Source organism: Taeniopygia guttata, chromosome 4A, assembly GCF_048771995.1.
Source record: "Taeniopygia guttata chromosome 4A, bTaeGut7.mat, whole genome shotgun sequence".
In the NCBI taxonomy this organism is placed as follows: Eukaryota; Metazoa; Chordata; class Aves; order Passeriformes; family Estrildidae; genus Taeniopygia; species Taeniopygia guttata.
In genome coordinates, this window is record NC_133029.1 from 5981713 (window position 1) to 6008109 (window position 26397).

General features: G+C 52.2%; 2 protein-coding genes across 4 annotated transcripts in view; one reads left to right on the forward strand and one right to left on the reverse strand.

Annotated features, from left to right (window-relative positions):
* OPHN1 (oligophrenin 1) overlaps positions 1–5807 on the forward strand; it is a 50949-nt gene extending 45142 nt beyond the window's left edge. The window contains exons 20-24 of one of the 3 annotated variants that reach the window (XM_030272485.4): positions 433–702; positions 1346–1511; positions 2428–2478; positions 3289–3339; positions 3488–5807. In XM_030272485.4, the coding sequence (XP_030128345.4) occupies positions 433–702; positions 1346–1511; positions 2428–2478; positions 3289–3331 (530 nt within the window). In that variant the 3' untranslated portion in view covers positions 3332–3339; positions 3488–5807. The remainder of the gene's footprint in view (positions 1–432; positions 703–1345; positions 1512–2427; positions 2479–3288; positions 3340–3487) is intronic. The other 2 variants (XM_030272484.4, XM_030272486.4) reach the window with 2 other exon arrangements.
* Positions 5808–14921: 9114 nt separating this feature from the next.
* Positions 14922–26397, reverse strand: part of AR (androgen receptor) — a 32901-nt gene continuing 21425 nt past the window's right edge. Inside the window, 6 exon segments of the mRNA NM_001076688.1 lie at positions 14922–15448; positions 15718–15875; positions 16073–16203; positions 17389–17533; positions 19566–19853; positions 22890–23006. Coding sequence (NP_001070156.1) covers positions 15293–15448; positions 15718–15875; positions 16073–16203; positions 17389–17533; positions 19566–19853; positions 22890–23006 — 995 coding nt within the window. The 3' untranslated portion in view covers positions 14922–15292.

The following is a 26397-nucleotide window of genomic DNA, read 5'->3' on the forward strand; positions in this document are numbered from 1 at the left end:
CACTTCAAGATCATGTTTCTGCACCTGATTTACTCTAGTTGTCAGTGCAGGCTGTGCCCTGATTCCACAATCACCAAAGAGATGGAAAGTCTCTTTCTCCATTAGTTTTCAGAGCTCTGATGATGTTTAGGTATAAAGTGCACTTTGTAACACAGGCAAAACATGATGGATTCACCTTGCTCTGAAAAACTGCAGACTGCTAACGGAGTTGTGGCTGGCCTTGCATTGCAATGCTTCCTTGACCTGGGAGCAGAAGCATTTGTTCACTTTGGTCTGCCCTGAGGCTGCAGGGAGCAGTAGTGTCCATAGCAGAGCTCCTGCTTGCTCCTAGTTCTGCAGCACAGCAAGAGGGGCGGGATGGGTGGCTTTTGGAGGCACACCAAGTGTGGCACACACCTAACCCCACAGCTCTCTGCCCTCTTGTCCCCACAGCAGAGAGGCTCGGCCAGACCCCCAACGGCGGCGGCGTGGAGGCCCCCAGACCCCTGCACCGCAGCCGCCTGCCCGCGCCCCGGCCAGGGGGGGACGAGCCGGGGCGTGCCCCCGCCGAGAGCCTGGGGAAGCTGGGCAGCAGGCTGCAGGATGGAGGGGCGAAGGCAGCTGCCAGGGCGGCCAACGGGGTGGTGACCAGCCCTGCCCTGAGGACCGCCACGCTGCAGGCCAGGAGACCGGCACCACGGCCGGGCATCTGTGGCAGAGAGGGTGAGTGTGTGCCAGGGGCCTGGCCAGAGCCAGGGCAAGCCCGAGGTGCCCAAATCAGCCCTCCCTGGGCCTCTCCTCTTGAATCCTCTCAATGGAGTTCAGCGGGAGTGGCTGGGAGACCAGACAGCCTAAGGTGTGGGCACGGATAAAGTCTGACACTCATTCCTTGTTGACTTGACTCTTAAAGACTTCGAAGGGTTAAGTGAATAGTAACATTGCCTAATCTTGGGGAAGAAAAGAAGCCGTAGTGTCACTGTCCCGGATGAAAGCTCAGCTGCAGGAATCACCAGTTTGTGCTGTTCCTCTCTGTTTCATAGAGCAGCACTGCACAGGGCTGGGTTAAGAACACTTGTCATTCCCAGGAAGTATCAGCTTCACAGTCAGCAACTGCATTGAGTTTGTCCTTGCAGGTCCAGCTCCAGCCCCTGTTCCCAGTGCCAGCAAAGCTTTTCTGAGACAGGTAGCGTGGGAGCTTCCTTTTCCTGGACTCTGTCCCTCTATTCTGTCTATTGGCCACTGTCAGTGAGAGAGTGTTGAGGCAGAGGGACAGAACTAAACCCATGGACCTGTTTAGTGCCTCTTCATAAATATCTGGCCTCTGCCAGAGCTTTCTGTTCAGTGTTTGTTACCTCCATCCCTGCAGGTGACTGTGACGGTGTCCCTAAGCCACGTTCCCATGGTGATAAACCTGTGATAACGCGTCCCCCTGTGAGACCTCCAGATCCACCGTGCCGGACTCCCATCCCTCCAAAGCTGGAGCAGAGGCCAGATCTGATAGCAGGCACAGCAGAGGAGATGCCCTCATCTGTGTAAGCCAGCAGCCTGTGTGGATGCTGGGTGCTGGCAGGGACACTTGGGGGTTCAGTGGCTGGAGCCCATGGATGTCCCCTTGGCACTGGTGCAAGTGCAGGTTTGAGTGTCACTTGCAAATGAGAAGATGGCATGGCCAGGGAGAGGAGTGGGGCCACAGCAAAGGCAAACACAAAGCTTTGGGGCTGCTCAAGCACAGCCCAAGGGCTGAGACTTGCCCCATCCCTTTCCCTTTTGTTCCTGGGTCAGTGGAGCTGAGCCCTTTCCTGCCTGCCTCCAGCAAACCCCTCAAATGAGACACTTCCTGGGGCAGGACAAGATCCAGCTTGGATCTTCTTAAGGAAACTATGTAGTTCAGCTTCATCTCATCCTCAGATTTCTTTCAGATTTTAAGCGAGTCAAAAACCCTGCTGGCTTTATTGGGAATTAACCTAAAGAAAACAAAAGGTGCCATGAGGGTCAGCTCTGTGCCAGAACTGCCTTAATTCCTTCTCTGAGATAATTTCTCTTTCTTGAGCACATAAGAAGAAAAGACCATAAAGGGGATGGATGCACACAGGATTATAGGCAAGAGTATGGAAATAATGACTGGATGTGGCACTTGGTGCTATGTTTTAGTTGGTATGATGGTGTTTGGTCAAAGGTTAGACTCGATGATTTCGGAGATCTTTCCCAGCCTGAATGATTCCATGATTCCATGGTTCTATAAACAGTCCAGCCAAAGTGCTGGTGGGGGATGTGGGGGTGGAGGGAGCACAGAAGGAGCCCAGCTATGCCTTGGCACAAGAACTGTCAGTTGAAGGTGATCTCTGCAGTTCTGCCAATGCTGCAGCTCATTCCCCTGGCACAGAGCAGATCTCATTAGCAAATTGCCAGGCCGAATCAGAAGAGAGACTTCTCCTGTTTTCTTTGCAGGGTGGCCTCTAGGACCAAGTTCTTTGAGACAGCGTCCCGAAGAACAGGCAGGTAAGGCTGGCACGGGGAAGGCTGCATGTGGAGAGCAGCAGCCCTGCAGCACAGGATGCTCCCTCTGAGGCAGAGCCAGCACAGACAGCCCCAGCCCCAGGCCTGCCTTGTCTTGTACTCACAAACAGCAGATGGGGCTCAGCTAAAATGATGAAACTAAATAAAGAGCACAAATCTAAAAATGTGAGTCCAGATAGAGACTTGCTAAGTTAAATGCACCGAGCGAGAAACATCCCTGTGGATCCCTGTTACCATGTGTGTGGGTCTGTGTGATGTAATGCCTGTTGTACTCGGTGCTGTAGTCTAGTTGAGGTGTTAGGGCATAGGTTGGACTTGATGATCTTAGAGGTCTCTTCCAACCTCATTATGCTGTGATTCTGTGATACTCAGGCTCTGTGGGAAGATCAGGTCATGGGTGAGGTGATGAGGGCTGGTTAGGTCCCAGCAGCTGCTGAGAGAGCATGGCTGGGTCCAGCACAGGGGGTGTGCAAACAGGGAGATAGGGGCTTATGGGGACACAGCATGGGCAAAGCCCTTGGCTCTGAGTGGCAGCAGGTGCCATTTGTGATAATATTTGCCCAAATAAATCTCAGCTTCCTGCTCTGAAAAGCTGCCAATCTCTGCTCAAGAGAGAGCAGGTTTGTGTGTAAGTCTGAGAACTGCTGCTGGTAGTGAGAGAGAAAACATTTGTGCTATTGCAAAACAGACCCCTCCCTGCCCATTACCCAGCCTTGAGGAGCTTGTGGAGCTGAGTTGGAGCTTGCTCCTTGCACTCATTTTTTCTCTATTTTTCTACTTCCTTTTATCCAGTTCTTCATCACCACAAGGCAGGATCCCAAGTGATGACAGCTGAGGCTAAAGGTACGTGTTTATTACAACAAATGGAATGATAAACTGAAAGCAGACATGTAAGACAAATCAGCATTTATGAGGTTGTGGGGTTCAGTGGTTCTGCCATTACTGGTGGATTTGCACTGCTGCACAGAACATGGAACTTGTTTTCTTCCAGGCTTTGTAAGCACACCTCAGCCCAGCTGGACCCAGGAGACTTTCTGTGCTTGTGACCCAGGAGTCAGAGCTGAGCCTTGCCAGCCCCAGTGCCCTGGAGAGCAGCTATCTTACCGGATGATGATTTCCAAGCCACGAGTGGGCTCGGAGACCCACGAAGAAATTAAGAGAGGGAGACCACAATGGAGAGCAGGTCCTGCCCACACATCCGTGTTGAACTGTTCCCTGCCCTCCAAGCTCTCATCTCTCCTCTCTCGTGTGTGCCCGTGCAGGTGACGGCAGCATGGGCAGGGCTGGGGGACACAGACTGCCTGTGGAAGGGACAGTGGAGCCCCTGTTCACCTGCTCACTTTCAGGAAATATGCCTTGAAAAGGGTGTATGGACAGCACGAGGGCTGAGTCTCTGTGTTTGGATGCAAGGGCAAAACAGCTGCAGTCCCCCCTTGCCCTGCTTGCCCTGAGAAGCCCCTTCCTTTGTGCTTGTGTCCCTCGCTTGGTGCGTGTCAGTGTGTGGGACAGCTGTGCCTGGTAACGCTGCCCATGGTGACCCAGGTTGGGCAGGGATGGGGGAATCACTGTGCTCAGCTCTGTGGCATGTCTCCTCATCTCCTGGACATCCCTGGCCTGGGTCATTGCACTGACAGACAGGCTTGGCCAGGGGCTTGGCCTGAGCCATGGCCACAGCCTTGCCTGGGACCAGCTGTCAGGCAGCACCCTCGGGTCAGCAGCCTCCAAGGGTGCCGCTGGGGGAAGGGAGCAGCAGGTGCTCCTCCTCTTCCTCTTCCTCCACTGCCTCCTCTTCCATGTGAGCCACACTCCCACCAGATCCACTTCTCACAGGCCCACCAAGAAGTCTCCGTCCTGGGTGATTGCGGTGGCCAGCACAGAGGTGCTGAGGATCTGAAACTCACTGTTTGTGGGTCAAACCCATTGTTTTGGTTTGTTTTGTTTTGTTTTGTTTTGTTTTGTTTTTAAGAACCGCCCAGTTTCTTGTTTGCTTGTTTATTCATTTCCAGTACAAGATGCCCAGCCTGTCCCTCAGCCACAGCCCTGTGGATGATGCCCATTGGCCCAGGAGGTGTCCCTGGCCAGGACCTCTGTAGCAGTAGAGGTTTGTCTGTTGCTCCAGCTGCCACCAGGGCCCAGCTCCAGGGCTGAGCATGGCAGAGAGCTGCTTCCTTGCTTCCTCCACCCACCCAAAGATGACTCCCTCCTTTTGAATGGTTTCCTTTAGGTGCTGAGAGCATTTGCAAACCAGTGGCCAAACATTCCCAGGTGCTCCATTCCCTCGAGCATGGTGTCCTGCCCGGCGCAGGCCCTTCCCATCTCCCGGCGCTCTGCCCCTGTGTGACCTCGTGTCTCGTATTGCTGAATGGCACACACTGGAGCTCACGTGTGTCATGTCCATGGTGCTCTCACTCCCTTGGCTTCAGCTGCTCCCTCCTTTAGGCCTGGCACATGTGAGTGGCTTTCAAACCAAACCAGCCCTGTGCTGTGGCACTTGAGGCTGTGCCACACGCACTGGCAGCACCTGGGCTGTGCTGGCCCCTCCTGCTGCAGCCCCTCACCAGGGCTTCAAGGACAATGCACAGGGTTCTGATAAGGGATCTCTGAACAGGTAGGGTGGAGCTGAAGCTGGAGCCAGCTGCTCTGACCAGCCTGGCACTGGGGCCACGTGCCTGCAGCCGTCACTCCCTGGCCCTGTTGGGGTGTTGGGCTTGTGGCTCCTGCACAAAAGGCCAGCAGTTCCCTACTGTCTTTCTTGCTTTGGGCTGCTGTTTGGGGACCCCTCGAGCCTGTCACTCCTTGGGTTGTGCAGATGTGGGTGGCACTGGAGGTGACATTCTGTGGGAGCAGTGGCTTGTCACATCCTCTCCTGCTCGTGCCCACTGCCCAGTGCAGACCCCCAGGACAGAGCCTGGCTCCATGGGTAGGGAGAATCCAAGGGTGGTCGGTTTTCCATCAGAGAGTGTGAGCAGTGGGGAGAGGCAGCTTCTTGCAGATTATTTCATGGTGTCCTTTTAAAGTTCTTTGTCACTTGTATGTCTGTGTTGATTTTTCCTGCACCTCTGGGTGCAGCTGAACACTGGGGACCAGCAGCTGGAGCAGTGGGGGATGCTGGTTGTGCTGGCAGGGGGCTGTGGGGTCCAATTCCTGCTGCTGTGGGACCCAATCCCTGCTGCCAGTGGCCCAGGAGTGACAGCTGGGAATGTGAGATCGCCCTGTGCAGCACGGCAGCCCCCAGCATCAGCCCTGGAGCCATTGTGATGTGTACCAGCTTAGGTCACTGCGAGTGTTTATAAAGTTTCCATGAAGTGAAACAGCCATCTCGGTGTGTTTTGTTCCCTTCACCCCGGGCCCAAGCGCTGCCCCCACTGCTGCCTCCTCTGCAGGCAACCCTGCTCTGGGGTCCCAGCTCTGTGCCCCAGGGAGGCCACACAGGGCTGTGTCCATGGGATTGGGAGCTCCCTGGGCTCTGCCATAGCCCCACTCTGGGTTTGCAGTCCCCAAAGCTGGTTTTCTACATTTTTCTAACTGGAGAAGCTGCCCTGCCAAGGCTGAATAATGCCTGGACAGTGTCATGTGCTGTGGGTCACTGAGACTCTGGTTTTCCTGTGACCACCAGTGGCTTCTTTCCATCTATCCAGCACTCTTTTCCCCTCCTCACATCTGTTCCCCCCGATTTTGACTCTGACATTGTGTACCAGTGTTTGCTTTTATTTAACAGTGAGCCCTCTCCCAGGAGGGAACAGCTTCTCTCTGACACAGGAATCTCACAGCCAGCTTTGGAGCCTGGATTTCTGGAGAAGCCTGACGGAGGTGACCGCTCCAGAAGGTGTTCCTGGGGGCCCAGGGACAGCCAAGCTGCCTCCACAGCCACGAGGCTCCCCAGCTGGAGAAGGGGAACATTCCCACACACACCCTGCTCAGGGCTGGTCGGTGTTTTCAGGATCCCCCTGCAATTATTTTGTGCAGCCCCGGCCAGCTCTGCCAGCTCCGAGAGGTCAGTGCCGTGCCCTGGCTCCGGGCCCGACACAAAGCACCAGGAGCAGCAGCTGGAGGGTTTTCTGCTTGTTTTATTCTGGCTTCTTGTTTCTCTCAAAAGTTTCCTTGTGGGGCTGTAATTTTTCCAGGGTTGGATGTGTTGAAAACAGCAGCATTTGGGGAACTAAACTGTTCCCTTTCCTCATTAGGCCATGTATGAAATAATTGTAAACTGGAAGGAGCATTGAGGCACTGCCCCAACAATCCTTGTCTCCCAACCCACAGGTGCCTGGCTTGCTTTCTTACAGAAAACATTTGGATTCAATACGAGCAAGAAAATTATTTTCCAGCACAAGTAAAACCTTTTAGTTTTTTATAGAGAGAAGATAACAAAACAAGCAGTTCCAAAGCTTGAGCCCGAGCCTCACAGAGTTCTTCCCAGAGGAAGAATTTGAAGAGGCCAAAGACTCTGCAGCAGACACATCTGTGTGATAAATTTAGAATTGAAATATACTTAGTGGAGCACTGACATCTGAAATTTATGTGCTACACAAAGACCCATGAAGGCGCCGGAATCCACCCACGTGGTACTCCTTGGAGTATCAGAGCTGTAGTTTTCAGCTCTCATTCCCTGACCCATCCCACTACACCATTGCCCATGTGGATGCTCCGAGCTGGGAGCAGCTCCCTGCCCTGGGCGGGTTCCTGGCTGCCCTTAGCAGGTTTCTTGGCCTGTACATATGGCTGTAAATCAGGTCAGGCCTCCAAAAAATCCTGTGATTGGTTTAAACAATTAGGAGACGCTTTGAACCACTAAAGGCCATAATGTTTTCCATTTTCTGTGTTTTCAGAAGTTTAAGAAGTGCTTTAATAGCCTCTGCCAGTGTCTCTAAGAGCTCCTGCAAGGCAGAACTTCTGACAGTTCTTGAGATCCTGCATAAAATGGGCCGTGCCCATGAAGGCTCAGAGAGGCAAGTCCCCATGGGTTCCATCCTCCCAGAGCTCCATCCTTCCTCCCTCTGTGTCCTGCACACCCCGGCTCCCTTCAGTGCCTTGGCCCCACAGGTTCTCCTGGTGGCCACTGTCCCCATTGAGGCAGGGCAGGAACGAAAGAACTCCAGTTCAGAAGGCTAGATGAGTGAACACTAACTCAATTTATTTCAAATACATCGCTCTTTTATAGAGAGCAGCGTGCAGGCTCATTTCATTGGTCTTAAAGTAAAAACATCTCACAGCATTGGTGTGCAGTGAATGATGCACGGTGGCAGAACATATCTATAAACAATGTGAACAACAAGAGAGATGGAGAATTATTTACACTCCTTTGCAACTCTTTCCCAGGCTCTAGCCTGGTTAGAAATTCTTCTTTCTCTCTGACTGAACTGAGAATACCCATAGGTCTCCACACCATGCTACCACACCATGTCACTGCAGCCACCCTGCTCCTGTGGGGTGGGCCATGGGGCGTGCCAGGCAGGCCCTGTTGCCCTCCCCTTGGCACCTGCCCACCGCTGGCAGAGGGAGGCAGTGGAGTTTGGAGTAAGGAGCAAACGCCAGCGTTGGCTGATGTCCCTCGTGCCAGGGCACTGGAGTCAGCGGGACCCCACTGAGGTCTGAGGTTGCCACTGGCTCATCCTGGGGGCACAGGCACAGCCCTGCACCATGGCAGGCACACAGGACTGGCACTCCCAGACCCCCAGGGAGGGGAACCACTGCTGAAAGGGATATTTGACACAAATCATCAGTATTTTAGGAAACAGAACTTCTGTCTGTTTTAAAAATATCCCACTTTCTGCTATGAGGACAAGAAAAAATGAATGACCTTAAAGCATGGGGTCATTTGGGGGTTTTCATGATGTTTCCATGTTTTGAGTTGACTTCTTCTTCATGGTGACTGGACATTTTCCTGTGAGCTTGGTGTGCCATTCTGCTGGGGAGCCAAGGCCTCTTAAAGGCCAGCTCTGGAGCCTGCTGGCATGTGGCTTATCCCCAGTGCTGGCATGGTGGCTGTCACCCTGCTGCCAGGCCCCACAGCTAGAGCAGTTGGGAATGGCCAGGGTGGGCAGCAGCTTCCCTGTGACCTGTAGGTCCTGGTGAGCTGTGCAGGGGGGGTGCAGGGTGTAGGATGTGGGATGCAGGATGTGCAGCAGAGGTGGCTGGAGCACAGCAAGGCAGAAGGAGTCGAGTGAGGTGAATTTGTCCTTCAGCCTCACAAATTTGTCCTGAATTTGTTCAAGCCACACGAGTTTGGGGCTATCAGAAACTGAGGCCAGTGCAAGCCCAGGATGTGCAGCCACTGAGGGACCAAGTCCAGGATCCCATGAGGTGCTGGACCAGTGGCTCCTGAATGTCCCTGGGGACACTGGTGTCCAAGTGGCCATTTGGCAGGTGACACTGGGGCTGACATGCTGGCAGGTACCCAATCTGCCACACCAGCCCTGAGGAGCTGAGGCCTGCTCAGTGCCCATTAAGGGTGAATTTTAAAATAACACAATAATTTTTCACTGTGACTCAGAGCTAGGGATAGGATCAGGGTCCTTGCTGACAAACCCATGGGTTTTTGTTCTCTTGGCACACTGTTTTTCAGATCACAGGGCATGGTGTGTGGACTGCTGCTGTGCAATTACACACCAGGCATTGCCTGCTATTTGTGGCCCAATGAGCTTTTTGGTTTGTTTGGGTTTTCTTTTCCCAAGCTCTTTGCTTTGTCTCAGTCAATCAAATCTTGGCCCTGGGCAGGATTCACATTTGTGACTTGAATTAACAAGTGGCTGATAAGCATCTTCTTTATTGCTTGGAGAGCATAGGTCAATTCTATAAAGACGTTGCAGAAGAATGGATTTACAACTGTTCATAAAGATACCAAAAACAATGACAAGAGCAGGAGGACACTGGCCTTTATTAGCTCCTTGCTTTAAGAAATACATTAATCAACTGAAATTCAATTTTAAAGACCCAAAGAGGAATATATGAAAGGATTAGCCAATTGATATGTAATTGAATTACGAGTTCAGATGTGATTAATAGTGAAATCTGACTGTGAAAGAAAGCCTGCAATGATCCAATGTACAGCCTCATCTACTGGCAAACGACCCACTGATTCCCAGTGCTTGCTGGCAGCCATCATACCCACAGCCATTTCATGCACAAAATCGACACAAAAGCCAAATGCAGGCAAAGGGTAGAGCTCCAGCAAACCAGATTCTGCATTTATTGGACTCAGAACAACAGCGGATTTTCAGGTTACAAAAGGAACTGAACACTGAGCACGAGGGGCCACCCTGTGGCATGGCTGGGCGCTCATGTGGGCCCCAGGCATGGCTGAAAGAGAAAGGAGAATTTTCATTTACCCCCAGCACGGTGTCATCCGTTTCTTTACCTGGGTGCCAGGCAGGCCCCTCTCTTTGGTTATGCAGATTAACATCCTTCAGTCCCACACGGGGACTTGAGAGTTGCAGTTGTCCCCAGGGCATCCTGCACTGCACTCCATTGGCCCCAGAAGCATCTGTCATCACAGTCCAGCCCATGGTACCAAAACACTCTGGGGCTCTCTCTTCCTTAGCCAATGCATTCAGTTCCAATTAGAAAAAAAAAACAAAACCAAATAAGCTAAACAAAAATAAAAAAATAAAAACAAAACCAAAACAAAACAGAGAGAAAAAAAAACAACCAGCTGTGTCAACAATCCATCTAATTCCTTCTCTGGGATAATTTACCCTCAGGCAATGCTATAATTTGGGCAAAGCACTGCGATTCCAAACTGGGCCAGACCAGGCTGTGTGTGCTGCACCTGCAGCACGGGTTTCTGGGTCTCCAGGGTCACAGTCCCATCAAAATGGGGCCAGGCCTGCCCAGTATCATGCTCAGCCCTCCCCTTGGAGCCAGGCCCCCGGAAAGAACCAGCATCATACCCCAAAGTCTCTCTGCCATTCCAAGGCTGCTGGCTCTTTTTCTTCTGGCAGTGCTGTGGCATTGGCTTCTCTCTTTCCCCCAGCTGTGGTGGAAGGAGCAGTTGCAGACTGGCCTTTGTTACTCCCAGGAGCACAGCTGTGGGCTGGGAGCCCCCCAGGCAAAAAGGCACCAGCAATGAGCTTTTTGGCTTAATACAAAGTAAAATATATCAAACAGAGAACTCTTATTATTACAGAGACATGTTAACAAAGAGAAACAGCATAAAATTGCCACAGAACACCAAATATCTGGCACAGAGAGCAGCTTTTATCCACTTGCTAAGGGTTAATGTGGGCGCAGAGATTGACTCTGTGAGTCACAAGCACCCTGCCTGCCCACGGCCACCCCAGTGCCCACAGCCAGCCCTGGGCCTGCAAAGAGTGGGACACAGCCACTCTGTAAGCCCAGCATTCTGCCCAAATGTGCAAGTCAGAGAGGGAAGAAACAAGGGACACTCCGTTGTTCCCCAAATGCAAACACTGTCCCTGTCTAACCTCAAGAAGACACAGGAAGGCTGGAGAAGGTGATGCCAACCCCAGCCTGTGCCAGTGTGTGCTCTGTGCATGCCACAAAAGGGGGCACCTTTGCAAACGGGGCAGCACGAGCCAGAAAAATAATTAAAACTCTTCAATAAATTGGCACGTTCTGACTCATCTCCTGCAGAGCATCCAGCACCTCAGTGTGCAGCCAGAGAGGACTCTTAGAGCACGTCACTAAATAGATATCTTTAGCGATAGAAAATGGGCCATGCCTTTATTTTATGCAGAGATAGATAATTTTAGCATACATTGTGTTATTGAAACATCCAGGGCAAGAGCTCAGCAAGGGGAGGGACAGCACAGGGACTGCAGGGCCGGCCAGTGGTGACTGAGGGCAGCAGCTCTCGGGCTGGCAGGGAGGCAGGTGACACCTCGGGTGCCCCTCAGCATTCCCTGCAGAGCACAGGGACAGCCCCACGGCCCAGAGCAGGGAGTGGTGCCACAGGGAGGGTCCTGCCCCGGCTTCACCTCCCTCACCGAGCACCCTGTTCCCTGAGCTAAGCACAAAGGACCTCTTGGACGTTATGGCAGTGGCATGTGGATGCTGCTGGCTCTCCAGACTCAACCACAGCCTCTCCAAGCAGAGAGCTGCTGTCTTGGCTCTTGTTCCTGCTGAGCTGAGCTCCCTGCTGAGGCAGGGGGTGCTGGCAGGAGCCTGTCAGGCTCAGGTGGGCACAGGTCGGTGATACCTGCCCTGGGAGTGCTGCATGCCATTGCAGCATTTGATCTGTCTCACTGCTTCTGGCATGACACAGGGCTGAGGATTTCTTTATCCTTTATCCCACACCCTCTGTTATGGAATGGTGCCCATCCATGCCCAAACACTGCCCCCAGGGAGATGCCAACGTCTGTATCCCTTGTCCTCCATCTGCTGCCTTGGGCAGGAGCTGATGGGCTGAGCCATGACCCAGCCTGAGCCAGCTCAGAACCCCCCACACCTCTGAGATGAGCCAGAGCAGAGTCAGGGAATGCACAGGGGCACATGGAGATGGTCAGCTCTCAGCTGTGACACCCAGGGTGTCCCAACCTCAGGGCTCAGCCAGCCCAAGGAGAGCCTCAGGGACAGCTTCTTTGGGACTGTGAACACGGTGAAATTCTCCTTGCTTTATTAAAGCAAAAATAGACAAAAAAAGCATAAAAATAAATGGCAGGAGTTAGACTTTGGTATTTCGTAAAGACTCTTCTTCCCCAGTTCCTGCAGCAGCCCATGAAAATCCACATGGAAACAGCATTAATTGCCCCAGCAAATACACACACAGGTGCTGCGAGTCCTGGCTCCCACATTTCCTGGTAATTACATTGCAGAAACACAATTTTTGAATGAACAAGTTGCAGAAGTTACTGTGATACTGAAGAGACAGAGAGCATGACCTCAATGCCCCCGACTGCCCCTCTGTCCTGGGCTGGGGGTGCTCCCCGTGAGCTCCTGCCCTGCTCAGCACTCGCTGTCCTGAGTGACACACACGGGGCAGGTGATACAGGGGCAGAATCCTTCCCCTGCTCCTCCACTTCTCATTCACATGCTGCTCCCACCAGGAAAGCAGGGTGGGCAAAAATCCCTGTTAGGTTTGGCCTCTCTCCAGTCTCCCAGCAGATGAACACCCAGCAGGACACGGCCACACTCATTAACCAGCCAAACCTTCACTGACATGAGCCTGTGTGAAGCACAAAGCTCTCCCAAACTGATGTTCCAACAGCTTGGAGCCATCCTGAGCTGATATCAGGGACTGGGAATCAGCACTCATCTGCTCACTGAGCTCTGCTGTGAAGAGCCAGGGAAATTTCCAGAAGACAGGGATGCACCAGCTGGAATTTTTCACTGGTTCATTTGCAGATATCTGTAGCTCACATCAGCACTGAAAATGCCAGCAGCCCTCTGGCATGGGGCAGCCTCTGAGAGCAGCAACCTGCTGGCTGCCAGCCAGAAAGTTCACCTATGGGTTCTGTGGCTGCCTGCATGAGAGCATTTCAGAAGGAGGAGCAGGATCAGAGCCTTATCTAGTGGAGGAAGGAAAACCATTGCAAAGAAAGATCCTCCCCTTCCATAGGGGCTTTTCCCCCACTCCTTCTAATAATGAAAATCCCATCCAAAAGTTGGAAAGTATCAGGGAAATTGTTTGTTTTACTCCAAGAGTATAAAGGAGCAGCTGCACCATGATGGCATTTCCTGGAGAGCTGAGCTGGGCTCTGGGTGGGCACAGGGCTCTGGGTGTGCTCACTGCCCTGGGAGGGTGCAGAGTTTGCTGTTTGTCTGTGCCAGCACAAGAATCCCTCGTAGGTGTCTGGTTTAGTGATGCCAGCCCATGATGGCATGTGTGACCCTGGCACCAGCCTGTGTGTGTGCAGTCACTGACAGCCTGTCTGGGTCTGGGCACGGGGTTTGGATGTACTCAGGATGTGCAGGAGGAGGGGAACTAAAACACCACAGGGCACGTAGGCTTGGCCTCTGTGTGTGTGCTGGGGACAGGCTGGGTGTGTGGGGTGGTGCACGTGGGATGGGGTGTGTGGGGTGATGTGTAAGGGATGGTGTGTGTGGTGTGTGAGTGGCGTGTAAGGGATGTTGTGTGGTGTGTGAGGGATTGTGTTTGTGGTGTGTAAGGGATGGTGTGTAAGGGATGGGGTGTGTGGTGTGTAAGGGATGGTGTGTGGGGTGTAAGGGATGGTGTGTGGTGTGTAAGGGATGGTGTGTGGTGTGTAAGGGATGGTGTGTGTGGTGTGTAAGGGATGGGGTGTGGTATGTAAGGGGTGGGGTGTGTGGTGTGTAAGGGATGGTGTGTGAGTGGTGTGTAAGGGATGGTGTGTGGTGTGTAAAGGATGGTGTGTGTGGTGTGTAAAGGATGGTGTGTGTGGTGTGTAAGGGATGGTGTGTGGTGTGTAAAGGATGTTGTGTGTGGTGTGTAAGGGATGATGTGTGGTGTGTAAGGGATGATGTGTGTGTGGTGTGTAAGGGATGGTGTGTGTGGTGTGTAAGGGATGATGTGTGTGGTGTGTAAGGGATGGTGTGTGGGGCAGTGTAAGTGGGATGGTTTGTGGTGTGTGAGGGATGGTGTGTGGGGCAGTGTAAGTGGGATGGTGTGTGTGGGTGGTGTGTGGTGCATCCAAGACCATGTACATGGGACAGTGAGTGCACAAGGGTTTCCTCCTGGGCTGCAATCAGCCACTGCCATCAGCAGCAGCTGTGTGTGCTGCTTCCAAGAGCAGGGGGTCTCTTGGTGCTTCCCTTGCAGCCCCCCAAAGCACCATGGTGGCAGCAGCCAGTCCCACAGCCACCTCCCCATGGACAGGATTCAGAGAGGAGTCCCATGGTCCCACAAGTCCCGCAGACCCTGGCCTTGGTCTTGGCTCCAGAACGCTCATCTGCTGGCGCTGGAAAAAATAATTGGGACAAAATATTTGGGACAAATGAAGGGAAAGAGCATAGCTGGAATCCCATGTCTGCAGAGCCATGACAGGAGCAGAGCAGGTGTGGGGCAGGGGCTGCAGGTGCCCAGGGGAGCCAGGCAGGGGTGAGGTCCGAGGGCATCAGGCACTTTCAGAGGTGGGTTCAGCTGGCAAGGACAGGAATGTCACTGCTGAGCACCCGCGGGTCTGCGGGGCACACCAAGACCCAGCTGGACAGGCCATAGGAAGAACATCCCAGGTGGAAAACAGGAGCCAGCCGTTGTTGGGGGGTTTCCAAGGTGACCTTCCTTGGCAGGCCTTCCACTGCAGCCTGTCCGCTCCATCGCTCGTGTCTCAGCAGTGCAGGCAGGTCCCAGGGCTGAGCTGACAGGAGCAGATCCCACAGTGGCTGCAGGGCCCGTGAACTCCTCAGCCACAAATGTGCCTTGTCCCCCAGCTCTGCTCTGCTTCTCTTCTGCAATGTTCGAACTTATCTGCTTCCCAGCACCATAATGCAAACAAAACATCCGGAAGGAGGCTGGCAACATAACCCACACCCAAACGCGGAGCTGCAACCTGTTTGGTGTTGTGTTCTTTTTATAAAAATCACCCCAAACCCACCAACCACTGGCACTTCTGCTGTCCCGTGGCCTTGGGCTGCTGGAGTCACAGTGACAAACAGAGAAGAACACTCAGACACTGCCACTGCCCCACCAGTCCCTGCCAGCACCGTGAGCAGCTGCAGCCAGGTAGAGGCCGGCACCAGGGGTTCAGTTCAGAGGTACCTCAGGAAAATAGTAATTTCAGGAATCCCAGCAGGTCTGCCACTGCCTGTCCCCTTGGCCACCACCGCAGAGGGATTCCCCAAGGCACTGCAGGACAGTAGTGCAGAAGTAACAGGCAGGAGATGGCTGGAATGGGGGTGGCAGCATGGGGGTCCCTCTGAAAGATCACTGTGCGTGGAAGTAGATAGGCTTGACTTTTCCAGACAGGATCTTGGGAACCTGCACAGAGATGATCTCAGCCATCATTTCTGGGTAGTCCACGCTCACCATGTGTGCCTTGATTAGGAGATCAAATGTAAACTGATGCAGGTCCTTGGCAATCTGGGAAAGGAAGAGAGCTGGTTAAACAAGTCCCTGGGCAATGCTTTCTCTGGGAAGATATATGACAGAGGTCCCACCTACCCTGGGAAAGGGAAACGGGATGAGACTATCCAGTGCTCTCTCCAATTGCATCTGAACTCCTCCCATGATGGGGAAGTTGCTCCAGGGAATGATCATTCTCACTTTGAAAAGTTCCTTTTTTACATTTTTTCTTATGCATTTAGATGGACATTATGTGTACAGATGGACATTTCCCTGTCCTCTCTTACCGGATGCACGGAGTCCAGGACTTTGGTGAGCTGGTAAAACCTCCGGGAGCAGGAGGTGGGGTTCTTCCTCTTGCAGGCAATGATACGGTCAAGTTCCTTAATGTAATTCATGCGGAGCTCATCAAAGAGCTTCTGGTTCTTCAGGCCATCCACTGGAACTGGGTGGGATGGGAAGGAAACAGTGAGAGGAACCCAGAGAGTGACAACAGGAGAGCAGGAGGAAGGTTGAAGCAGGGGCATCCCCAGCCTCCTCCTGGGAAGTGAGAGTCCAGGCACAGGGAAAGCACCAGACACCTCAAGGGTGATGCAGCAGCAGGCGCTGGAGCTCTGTGGAGGGAAGGGTGTGGACACTTACTAATACTGAAGAAGAGGAGAGCCTTCATACAGAGGAACTCCTGGGGTGTGATCTGAAGCCACCCAAATTCCTGGGAGAGGTGCCGCATCCTGATGCACTGGCTGTACATCCTGGATTTGTGCATGCGGTACCTGGCAGGGTGAGAGGGCACAGATGGCACGGAGCCCAGAGTGCACGTGTGGGATGGGGAGGGCACTCCCGGACCCAGCAAAGCCCCCTAGCCTGGCACACCCCTCTGCCCAGGGCCCGAGCTCTGTCCCAGGGTGCCACATGCAGGAGTGGAGCGTTTTCCAGAATGCCCATCTGAGGTCCTTGTAGAGATGTGCTTTTTGTTGATGGAGTAAACAAGTTACCTTTTGTCTCTTTAAAAAGGACAAAAGCTTAGAAGTTTCTCTTTTTAATTTGGTTAAAAGACACCTCATAAGACTTTAGAGACTTTAAACTTAAGGACAGCTAATTGGATAGGAGCTAAAATGTCTTGCCTAAGCAATTTGCTAGAAAAAGAATAGAACAAAAGAAGTTAATCACTTTTGTGAAGTGTTTTAGTAAAAGCAAGAACCTCTTGCCTTGACTCAGTTTTTCTTTGTAAAGAGCTTTTTTATTCTGCCTTTTACTAAAACTTTTTTGTCTGTTACAGAAGCTATCCTGCTATTTTATGTCACCTAAAGTAGCTAAGCTATCAAAGGTACAATGTTTGTCTATGACAGCTTGTAAGACCTAACTCAAATAGACAATACATTAGATCCTCACTGGACACACATGGCTACAAGGGACTTGCAGCATTTGTCTGAAGAGCGACTGCAATGATTTCCCAAACATTTCTGTCTGTAAGGGATGTGAGGCCGAGTTGGAGCTCCCAGGCAGGTGGGGCTTTGCCTGCCGCTGTGCTTGGTTATTGGGTTCACACTCTTGTGAGTGCCAGCAAACCCTCCCCGGCTCTAAGGTGATGGTACATCAAGGAGAGCCCACCAGGACCTTACAGTACATTTTGTCTCCATCTCTGCTCACCCCAGCTGCCCAACAGAGCTGGAATTCAAACCCCATAGCAGAAATGCAGAAATGGAGCAGCTCCTCACCCCACACCAGCTTCTCCTGCTGCCACGGTGGGTGTTAGCCCACAGCAAGGCTGAAGGAGTGGGCTGAAGGACCTGGAGAGGCATCACAGTGCCCTCACTGCTCCTGGAGGTCACCATGGGTGGTGGCAGTGGGGAGCAGGCTGGGCTGGGCTGGGCAGCTCAGTGTAACTGCTCCAAGTGTAGCTTCTCACCTGGGCTGACCCAAAGCCCAGCTGTAAGCTGTTGCTGTTTCACACTTACTCATTGAAGACCAAGTCTGGAGCGAAGTAAAGCATCCTGGAATTGACATTGGTGAAGGATCTCCACCCCATAGCAAACACCATCAGGCCCATCCAAGAGTACTGGATTATTGACATCTGGTCGTCCACATGCAGGTTGCGAAATCCTAATAAACAACGAGGGAGGAATGTTACAAATTACTGCTGGGTTCCTGCAGTTTCCAGGGCTGCTTCCAGGCAGACTCCTGCAGCGCTCCTCTTAGGACAAGGTGGTCTGTCCACAACCCAAGCTCAGCATGTCCCAGGACATGAGTCATGACATGGAGCTCCCACCTGGACTGGGAATCAAGGATAGACAAGCACAAACCTGCCCCTGGAAGGGAAGAAAGGGAACTTCAGACACAAAAAGGGGAGAAAGCCCCTTAGGACTACACCAAATTTAAGTAACTGGAATTTAATGTGATGCTCAGAGCCAGCAGGCAGCCCCTAGGCCTCCCACCATGGTTGCAGTTGCTCTGGTTTCTGCCCCATACACATTCCATGGATTTACTGACTGTGGGAATGAGCATGGAAACCTCAGCTACATTGCAAGAGAAACAAAAATAGCAGCTAAATTCAAATTACCATTCCCAGATGGCAGCCCAGAGTTAGACCCCAGGCATGCTTATACCACTTCCAATGCTGTTTTTTTTAATGTACTTGTAAATAGGAAAAAATAACTGAGTCTCAAGGCAATCATGCATTATTTCAATCAATTAAAGTAATTTAACAGCTCCAGTGTATAATTACAACCCATTGAGGCAAGGATCTCTGTGCATTGGAGAGCTCTTCAAGGCAAACAAGCTGAAGAATGAACCTTGCTAAGATGCCACCCTGGCAGCTGACAGTGCTACACACTGAGGGGTTGGGCATCAGTCAGGAGAGTAAAACCCTCTGAAAAGGGGTGATTATGATAGAAAGCATTTTCCAAATCCCAAATCCCTCTCCCTTTCCATCAGCACTACTGCAGTGCAGAGCCCCAGCCCTGGTGGCTTTGGTGGTGTCTCTGTGGATCTTGATGTCGGGTGTAGACAGGCCAAAGAGGAAGCAGGATTTGTCCCTGGTTTTACAAGCCAAATGACTCAAGAATAGTAAAAACAGAATGGGCTACTCTGCTACTGTGCAGACCAATATCCCACAGGGATCACTAGTCTAGGGGGCTGCTAAACTCCTGGGCACATCAGACACCTGATCACAGTCCATCACCAGGGTTTGGCAGAGAGTGGCAAACTTACTGGGCCTCAGTCTTCTCCTCTGGCTGCATCACCCCACACATACAGGGAGTGGGGTTCCTCTTTTCTCTGGTGTCCCCTGAGGAGTGGGGCCAGGATGGAGAAGGCAGCAGGAACTGGCCCCATGCCCCAGCCTCCAGGATACTGGGAGGTGAGCTGGGTGCTGCTGTGCCCAGACTGAGCTCAGCCCTCTGCAATCCCACTCACTCAGGTGCAGGATTACAGCGTGGAACAGGCAGCATGTCACCAACCTCGCAGAGACACCTCGCCAATCCAGCTCAGTGAGCACATCATTCACCAGGATGCTCCATTTACTGCACCTGCTGACCAGCATCTGGAAAATTCCTGACCCCTGTTACCACTCTGAAGGCATCACAAATATACCACACCAGGCTATCACATGGGCAACCTGAGTGACTGCCAGGAGGAGCCCTTTGGGATTATGAATTGCTCTTCTGCCATGTTGCTATTTACCCTTTTCATCACTTCAGGTGGGTCCTGGGACAGGGCTGATCTTCTCCAGAGGGCAGTTCTGCAGGGTTCACAGACACAGCCTGGAAGTGGGGCAAAACCTCCACGGAAAGAGGGGGAGAAGAGCAGAACTCTGAGCCCAGACCAGCTGCAGCCCGGCTGTGGGGGGAAGTGCCCTGTGCCCACGTGGTATCACTGACCAGGGGCTATCTGAACCCAAAGTTCCAGCACATTCCATCACCCCTCAGTTCCTTTTCCCATCATCAGCCCCTCTAGAGACAAGTCCCACGCTGCTGCAGGCTGCTTCCCAGCAGGGGACACACACACAGCCCATGGAGATGGTCCCCCAGGAGCTGTGTGACGGGACACAGGCTGCAGACCACCCCCTTTGCACCTTCCCCCAGCAGTGCAGATGGGCTTTGGAACTGAGAGGGGATTTGTTTGCCTTCCTTCTCACCCGGCAGGGCCTTTGCCCATTTGACCACGTAGACCAGCTGCCGCTCCCCAAGCTCATTGAGGCTGCTCAGCAGGTTGGAGAAGGAGTCAGGCTGGCTGTTGTCGTGGCCAGCACACACCACACCAGGCTCGATGGCCTCCAGGACGTTGAGGAAGATGGGCTGGCACTCGTAGCCGTCAATGCGTGTCATCACCAGCTTGGGAGTTTGCTCCTCCGTTGGGCTGGACGAGCTGGCTCCCTCCATGTCGTCCTGTGCCTTCAGGTTGCCCAGTTTCTTCAGCTTGCGGGCTGTGGGAAAGATACACTTTAGTGTGATACTTAAAAATATATTAAAAAACAAAGAAGTCAGAAGAGCCAGTGGGACACTGAGGAGCTGAACAGGACTTGATTTATATCCTGCTGCCCTTTGCAGTTTTTATGAACTTCATACCAAGCTTGTCAAAACCTGAACCTGTCAAGCTATCAGTTTTGTCTGGCTCAACAGTTTCAGTTGATAACATTACTGGTTATGGTAGACACATTTAAGAGAGCTGAGTCCGTCAGGTCCACATTAATGAAAAGAACTTGAAGAATGTAATAGTAGATAGCGTTGCTGAATGATTGCAAACCCCCTAGTGATACATCTCAAAGGCAATTATAAGTGTTGAAACATCACCAGGCGGGTTTGTTTCTTACAAGGGTGGCTCATTGCTACATTCACCCCAAAACCAGACTTAACCATTTTTACTCAACCAGCCCGTATGGCAATGTATGGATGGGAAAATAGGGATGAACATTAAGGATGATCACTGAATAGAAGAGCTGAGGTCAGCAGACAAGGGCTGATAGGTGCTGGCAAACCGCAGAAGCCACGAGGACACTGAAGAGTTGACATGTCTTGGAGCAAGGAGGAAAGGAATGTCACTTGGGTGGCTGTGTAGGAGGCAAAAGGGTTATTGAGTCACAGGTGACAAACACACTGGGGGACAGAAAATCAATACAATTAGGGCTTTTAATCAAGAAAACCAAGTTGTAATATAGATCCAATTGCTCTAAGTCAAGGGCAGACCAAATGGAAAATAAGGTACATCCAACATAACATTACTGATTGTAAATACTGTAAGGGCTCTGCAAAAATTCTGTCAGATTCCCCCTGGCTGGAATCAATCCCCACTGTGTTGGTGAGACATGGGCTCTGCTCTGCCCCCAGCAGCTGAACCTGAATTAGGACTAAACACACCCAGCCTCAAGCCTGGGCTTCCACAAGCTTTTGGCTGTTACTACAGGAGATTTCTAGCTCTACTATAAACAAAATGAAAGGAATTACATGTGTTTTGAGATTTTGCTCCAGCCAGGACCCACATGGGTGCAGCTCGAGTGCTGCCAGCTCTGGCTGTGGGCACAGGAGCTTGGAGTTCCCCAAAGGAATAGCCCCTGCAGCTCTCATGCTCCCTGGGTTCGGGGCTGGCAGAATCCCTGCAACTGAGCCCATACCAGGACATTTCCTGGGCTCAGGGCTGGCAGGATCCGTGCAGCATCTCCCCAGCACCAGGCACAAGTGCAGTGGGATAGTGGGCACAGGCCAGCACACCAGTAGGACCCAACACCCTAAATCAGCATTATCACTGGTTTTTTGCTCTTTTTTTTTTTTCTCCTTTTCCCTCTCTACAGTGTCTTTTCCCTCTCTATAGAGAGAAAATCCTGCTTAGTGGATACCAGCTTTCAGGTCACTGTGATCTCAATCAATAATGAAGTGCTTCAACACATTGCCATCCTGTTCCAGAGCAGAGCCTGCAGAAGGCATTCAGTGTGTGTCACCTCCCCCTTCTCCTTCTCCTCTCCTCCTCCTCCTCTTCCCCCACGAGAGCTGCAGGGTTGCCAGGGATGTACCCCATCAGTGACTGTAATTAACCACCAGTTAAAAACAACTGGTTGGAGCTTGGGAGCGATTTCAAACGCCCTGCCTCCACTGTGGGAGAGGTTACTGTGGGCAACCACAAGCTTGCCTGTTTGTAACAATTGCCTTTACACCGACATCCAAACCAAATGTAAAATAGACCAGGCAGAACAGGTCAGGGTGACCCAAAGAGCTGAAGAAAAAAGAAGGGAGCAGGGTAGCCGTATTAGCATTAATTTTGTCAGTGTGTCCTGCAGAAGAGGGTTACACTGATGTATGTCTTTTCCTACTTTGGAAACTTCACCAGAAAAAAGCACTTAAAAATAAGCTAAGACAAGGGAGTGAGGACTGCACTGCATATGGGACTTTTGGGGAGAAATCAAACTAAACCCTTTGCTCCTTGGTGAGTCACAAACCAGAGCCACTTCAGTAAATAACAAGTCCTTCTAGACAGTGTTGTTGCAGCCCAGCAGCTCTGGAGGCTCAGCCCATCCCAGAAATGGAGTTAAGATTTAACCCAAAATGCTGAGACACCCCAGCAGCCTGGGCTGCCTCTGTCCCCCTGTGCTGTGCCTGGCATTGCTGGGGCTCCTCTCTGCAGCCCCTCAATCCAGGGCTGCCCAGCAGGGGCAGGTCTGTCAGCGCCCTTTTCCAGGATATTTTCCTCCTCACTGTAACCTCACAGAATCACAGGGTGGTTTGGGTTGGAAGGAGCCTTGAAGATCACCCAGTTCCACCCCCTGCCATGGGCAGGGACACCTTCCACAGGTTGCTCCAAACCCTGTCCAAGTTTCCAAGGCCTTGGAAACTTCCAGGGATGGGGCAGCCACAGCTTCTCACAGCCCTGTGCCATGGCCTCACCACACATGGAAGAATTTCACCAAATGAACCAACACTACCTGATAGACTATGAGCAGAAGACCTCAGATTTTGGCTATCACCATCCTGTCCGTTTTGGAGGGCTACAGGGTTGGGAACAGAGACAAATTGTAACAAGGACCTTCACCAGGGACACAGGAGCAGCTTCCATCCCACAAAAGAAAACAGTGAGGTTGTGATTTCACCAAGAAATTGCTCTTTTCTGACGTGGAATAATCCCATCAAAAGAGGGGAGTGCTCTGCTCTGAGGCTCCAGGAGCCAGAACCAAATTCACCCTGGTGTGAATTTTTGGTTCTATATTTTTGGTATATTTTTTATATATATATTTGGTATGTATATATATATATATATATATTATTTTTTTTGGATTCTCAAGGTTTGAAATCAGGGAAAAGTCTGTTTCCTGAAACACAAGCAAAAGCTATTGAAATTCACCATTTTGGTATTAGAGCCCTGAAAACGTTTCCTGAGAGTTTGATCACCCTCCATCAGCCTCATTTTCCAGCCACTTACTGACAGTTCCTGCAGCAAGTGACACGCAGGGACCCAGGAGGGGACCCCCCCGTACCTCCGAGAGTCATCCCGGCCTCGTAGCACTTCCGCAGGCGGCACGAGGGGCAGTTTTTCCGTCGGAACTTGTCGATGGTGCAGTCATTCCTGCTGGCACAGAGGTACTTCTGCTTACCTAAAACACCAGAGAAACAGAGCATGGGTGCTGGGTACCAACAGAGACACGGGCTGGGCTCTTCTGGGATCATCAAGGGCAGCCTGGAGGGTTTGGTTCTTGTTTTTTAAGTGTCATCCATCTACTGCATGGCTCTTGGTGGTTTTCTCCCAGACCACCAAACCCCACAGTTGGATCCTTCTGCTACAATACTCACCTATCACTCAATATTCACCATGTTACTGTACAGACCTTTTTGGGACTGAATTATTTTTTGTGCAAACCATTGATACCACTTGGGTCTGTTGTCTCCAGGTTACAGATGTGGGAGTTGGGGAGCTGCTCCTCCACAGGTGAGTCTGATGCCACCCTGTCCCCTGGGACATATCTGCTGTCAGCCAGGAGGGAACTGGGACCAGCAACTCCCTGTACAGGGGACCTTGTGCAGCCGTGGGTTTTGGGCAGGTGCAGAAAGTTCAGAAGTTACTCATGGTCAGAGACACTCGCTCAGAGAGCAGCTCGTGCAGCTCCAGGCCACAGCTTTTGTTCACTGCCCCATTTGCCAGACAAGCCAAGAATCATCACCTCTCTTGTCAAGTTTGAACACATTTACTGGATCAGGATTTATCTGATGTTCTTTAGGCTGCTCCAAACCAAACTGGACTCAGCACACAACAGAGAGCTGCAGCTTGTAGACCCAAATGGAAACCAGCCCATGCCCTTTATTTATCATCCTGCAAGGGGTTACCTTCTGCATTCCTATAGGAATAACCATTTGGAGTCATCAGATATCTGGGAACAGCCCCTTAATGTGCCAGTTTTGACATGAGATGCCCCAATTTTGGTGCACAGATTTTACAACCCCCACACCTCCCCCATTGCTGCCCTCACTGCCGCTGCCTGAGGCTTTCACAGTTCCCTCTGGGTCCCACCAGCTCGTGCCTGGTCACAGTTTTGGCAGGACCAGCTGCCACTGTCACCCCCAGAGGTCCCCCTGGCAGGGCTCAGCACCCAGCCCACTCCTCCCACGGTGCCCAGGGGCTGCACAAACACCCCATGTTTGACCTTCTCAGAACTGTCCCCTTCAAAGTGATCATCACCCACCCCTGTGCCTCTGCCATCACCTGCATTACTCACCACATCACACACCTGTTAAATCATCTTAACACTGCCCTCAGAACAGCTCTTCTCACCTTCTCCCTGGCTCATTTCCCATGAGAAGGATACTCATGCAAGCCTTGATGACACCTAAACCCCTAAGGATCCTAAAGGGAGTACAAATACCATCCTCCCTTTCAGCAGCTCATTGAGGAGGAGGATGAGTAACGAAGAACTTCATCTGAAGTTACTTGGAGTTATTTTTGCACTGGGGCACTGAGCGCTGAGGCCACACTCCCTCCACTCAACCTTCTCAGGTAGTCACAAATGGGTGCCCTACTTTCTGGGGAACAGAGAGCTGGAGGGAGATTTGTCTGCCTGAGCCCTTCAAGGGTGTTCCAGGATCAGGCACAGCTGTGTCAGGAGCGGCACCCCACAGCCCCAGTGCCCTGCTCATCCCCAGGATCTGGACAGATCCCAACACGTGGGCTCATCCCCGCCCTGCTCTGTCCTGTTAGGCACCCAGAGGAGGGAGCATGGATGAGTTTGGCAGTGGAGTCCAAGCCTTGCTCAATGAGGCCACTGTGCTGGCTCCCACCCGCTCCTCAGCAGCACCTCCCAGCTCCAGAGCTGCGGAGAAGGGACACAGAGAAGGAGCCTTTCCCACGAGCCAGGAGCAGGTGGAGGGGCCCAGAGACAAACAGAGCACGCTGGAGGAGCCTGCAGGATGGGCACAGCACAGGCTGTGAGCTGCAGCCAGCAGCTCTCCCCACGGACACGGTACAGTGGCACTGCTGAGATGGCCAGGCCAGCTTCATGGTTCATGGACAGGTTCTTTGGGGCAGGAACCTGTCCTGTGTTGCCTTGGCCCGCACAAGGGAGCCCTGTTTGCTTTATGCTGTTCACCAGTAGCAAAAAGTGAACCAAACAGCCACAGCTGGGCATGGTGCTGCTGCTGCTGGGTGCGAGAATGAGCCAAGCTCACCTCACCCTAATTCCTGGGGATGCAGAGATTTCCCCTTAACCACCAGGAAAGGAACCACCTGCTCTAAAAGGCAGGAGAACAGGGAAGGGTGGCTGGAACACGCATGAGTTCCTTCCCTCTGAAGTGAAGTTCCTTCCCTTCTCACACACAGAGACCTGTTTCTAATTTCAGGATAATTCACTCTCTTCATTTCAGAGCAAGGTGAGACATTTGCAATCAGCTGTTCTTTATATAAAGGTAAGTGTGCTGTTTTTCCCTTCTCTGGAGTTTAACACTGAAACTACTTTGTTTTCCTTTTCTCCCCTGCAAACAACAGCGGTGTTTTCTCGCGTCACTCCAAGGCAGAGGTTCTTGCTTTGCAAACCCGTACATACAGGTCCAAACCCCACACCCACCCTCGGGTGTTCCCCAGTGGTCCTGCCCTGTGCAAGGCCCATCACCAGCCTGTCCTGCCCCCCAGAGCACTGCCCAGCTGAGGACACTGCAGATGTCACCCAGAGAAGCACCACCTCCTGCCCTGCCACCCAGGTCCTGTTTGGTGCACAGCTGAGGGGGAAGTCACACCCTGCACCTTCTGCTCTCCAGAGCAGCACAGGCAGCCCAAGAGAGCATCCCACCATGAACACGCTGCTGTGTCCCCTCTGCTGGGAACGTCCCCCCACCTTGGGCCCCTCCTGGGCCCCTCACACCAGGCAGAAAGACTCTGCCACCACCCCCGAGCCCTCCCACTCATCTCCAGGGACCACAGCACACACTGGGAGCCAAGGGGTAGAACTGCTCTGCAGCTCTGCTTGACTGACAATAATGATTTAAGGAGGTGAGTTGCTCAATCCAGAGGAATCATCTAACAGCCTGTTGCCACATGAGCTGCTGTGCCCAGACCAACTTTCTCCTCCAGACAACAAAGTAATCTCTGAAAACATCTGGAGCAAGATATACGACTGTAAATGTGAAAAACCAGAAAATGCTTTTTGGAAGACAGAGATCCTCGTATTTCAGGGCATAAACTGAATTTTAACAGCTGGGGGATAAGGCCAAGCTTTCTGCGAAAGCAACTCCCCTGGGTCTCATATAACCATGCAGGCTCCAGAGCTCCCCTGGGCAGCCTCTGGTCCTTGGGGCTGTCACCAGCAGGGCCATGCCCTGAGCTGAGCCTGTGGGTTTGCTGCTGGCCCCCTTCCCTTGTGATGCTCCTCCTAATACCTCCAGAGGGCTCAGCCTCAAGGCTCTCAGGAGCCAGGGCTGAGCCTCTGAGTTTTCTGAACAGCCCTCTGTATTTACCAGACGGTCACAGTGAGCAGTCAGAGCTTTCCCTATACTCTGGTTGTC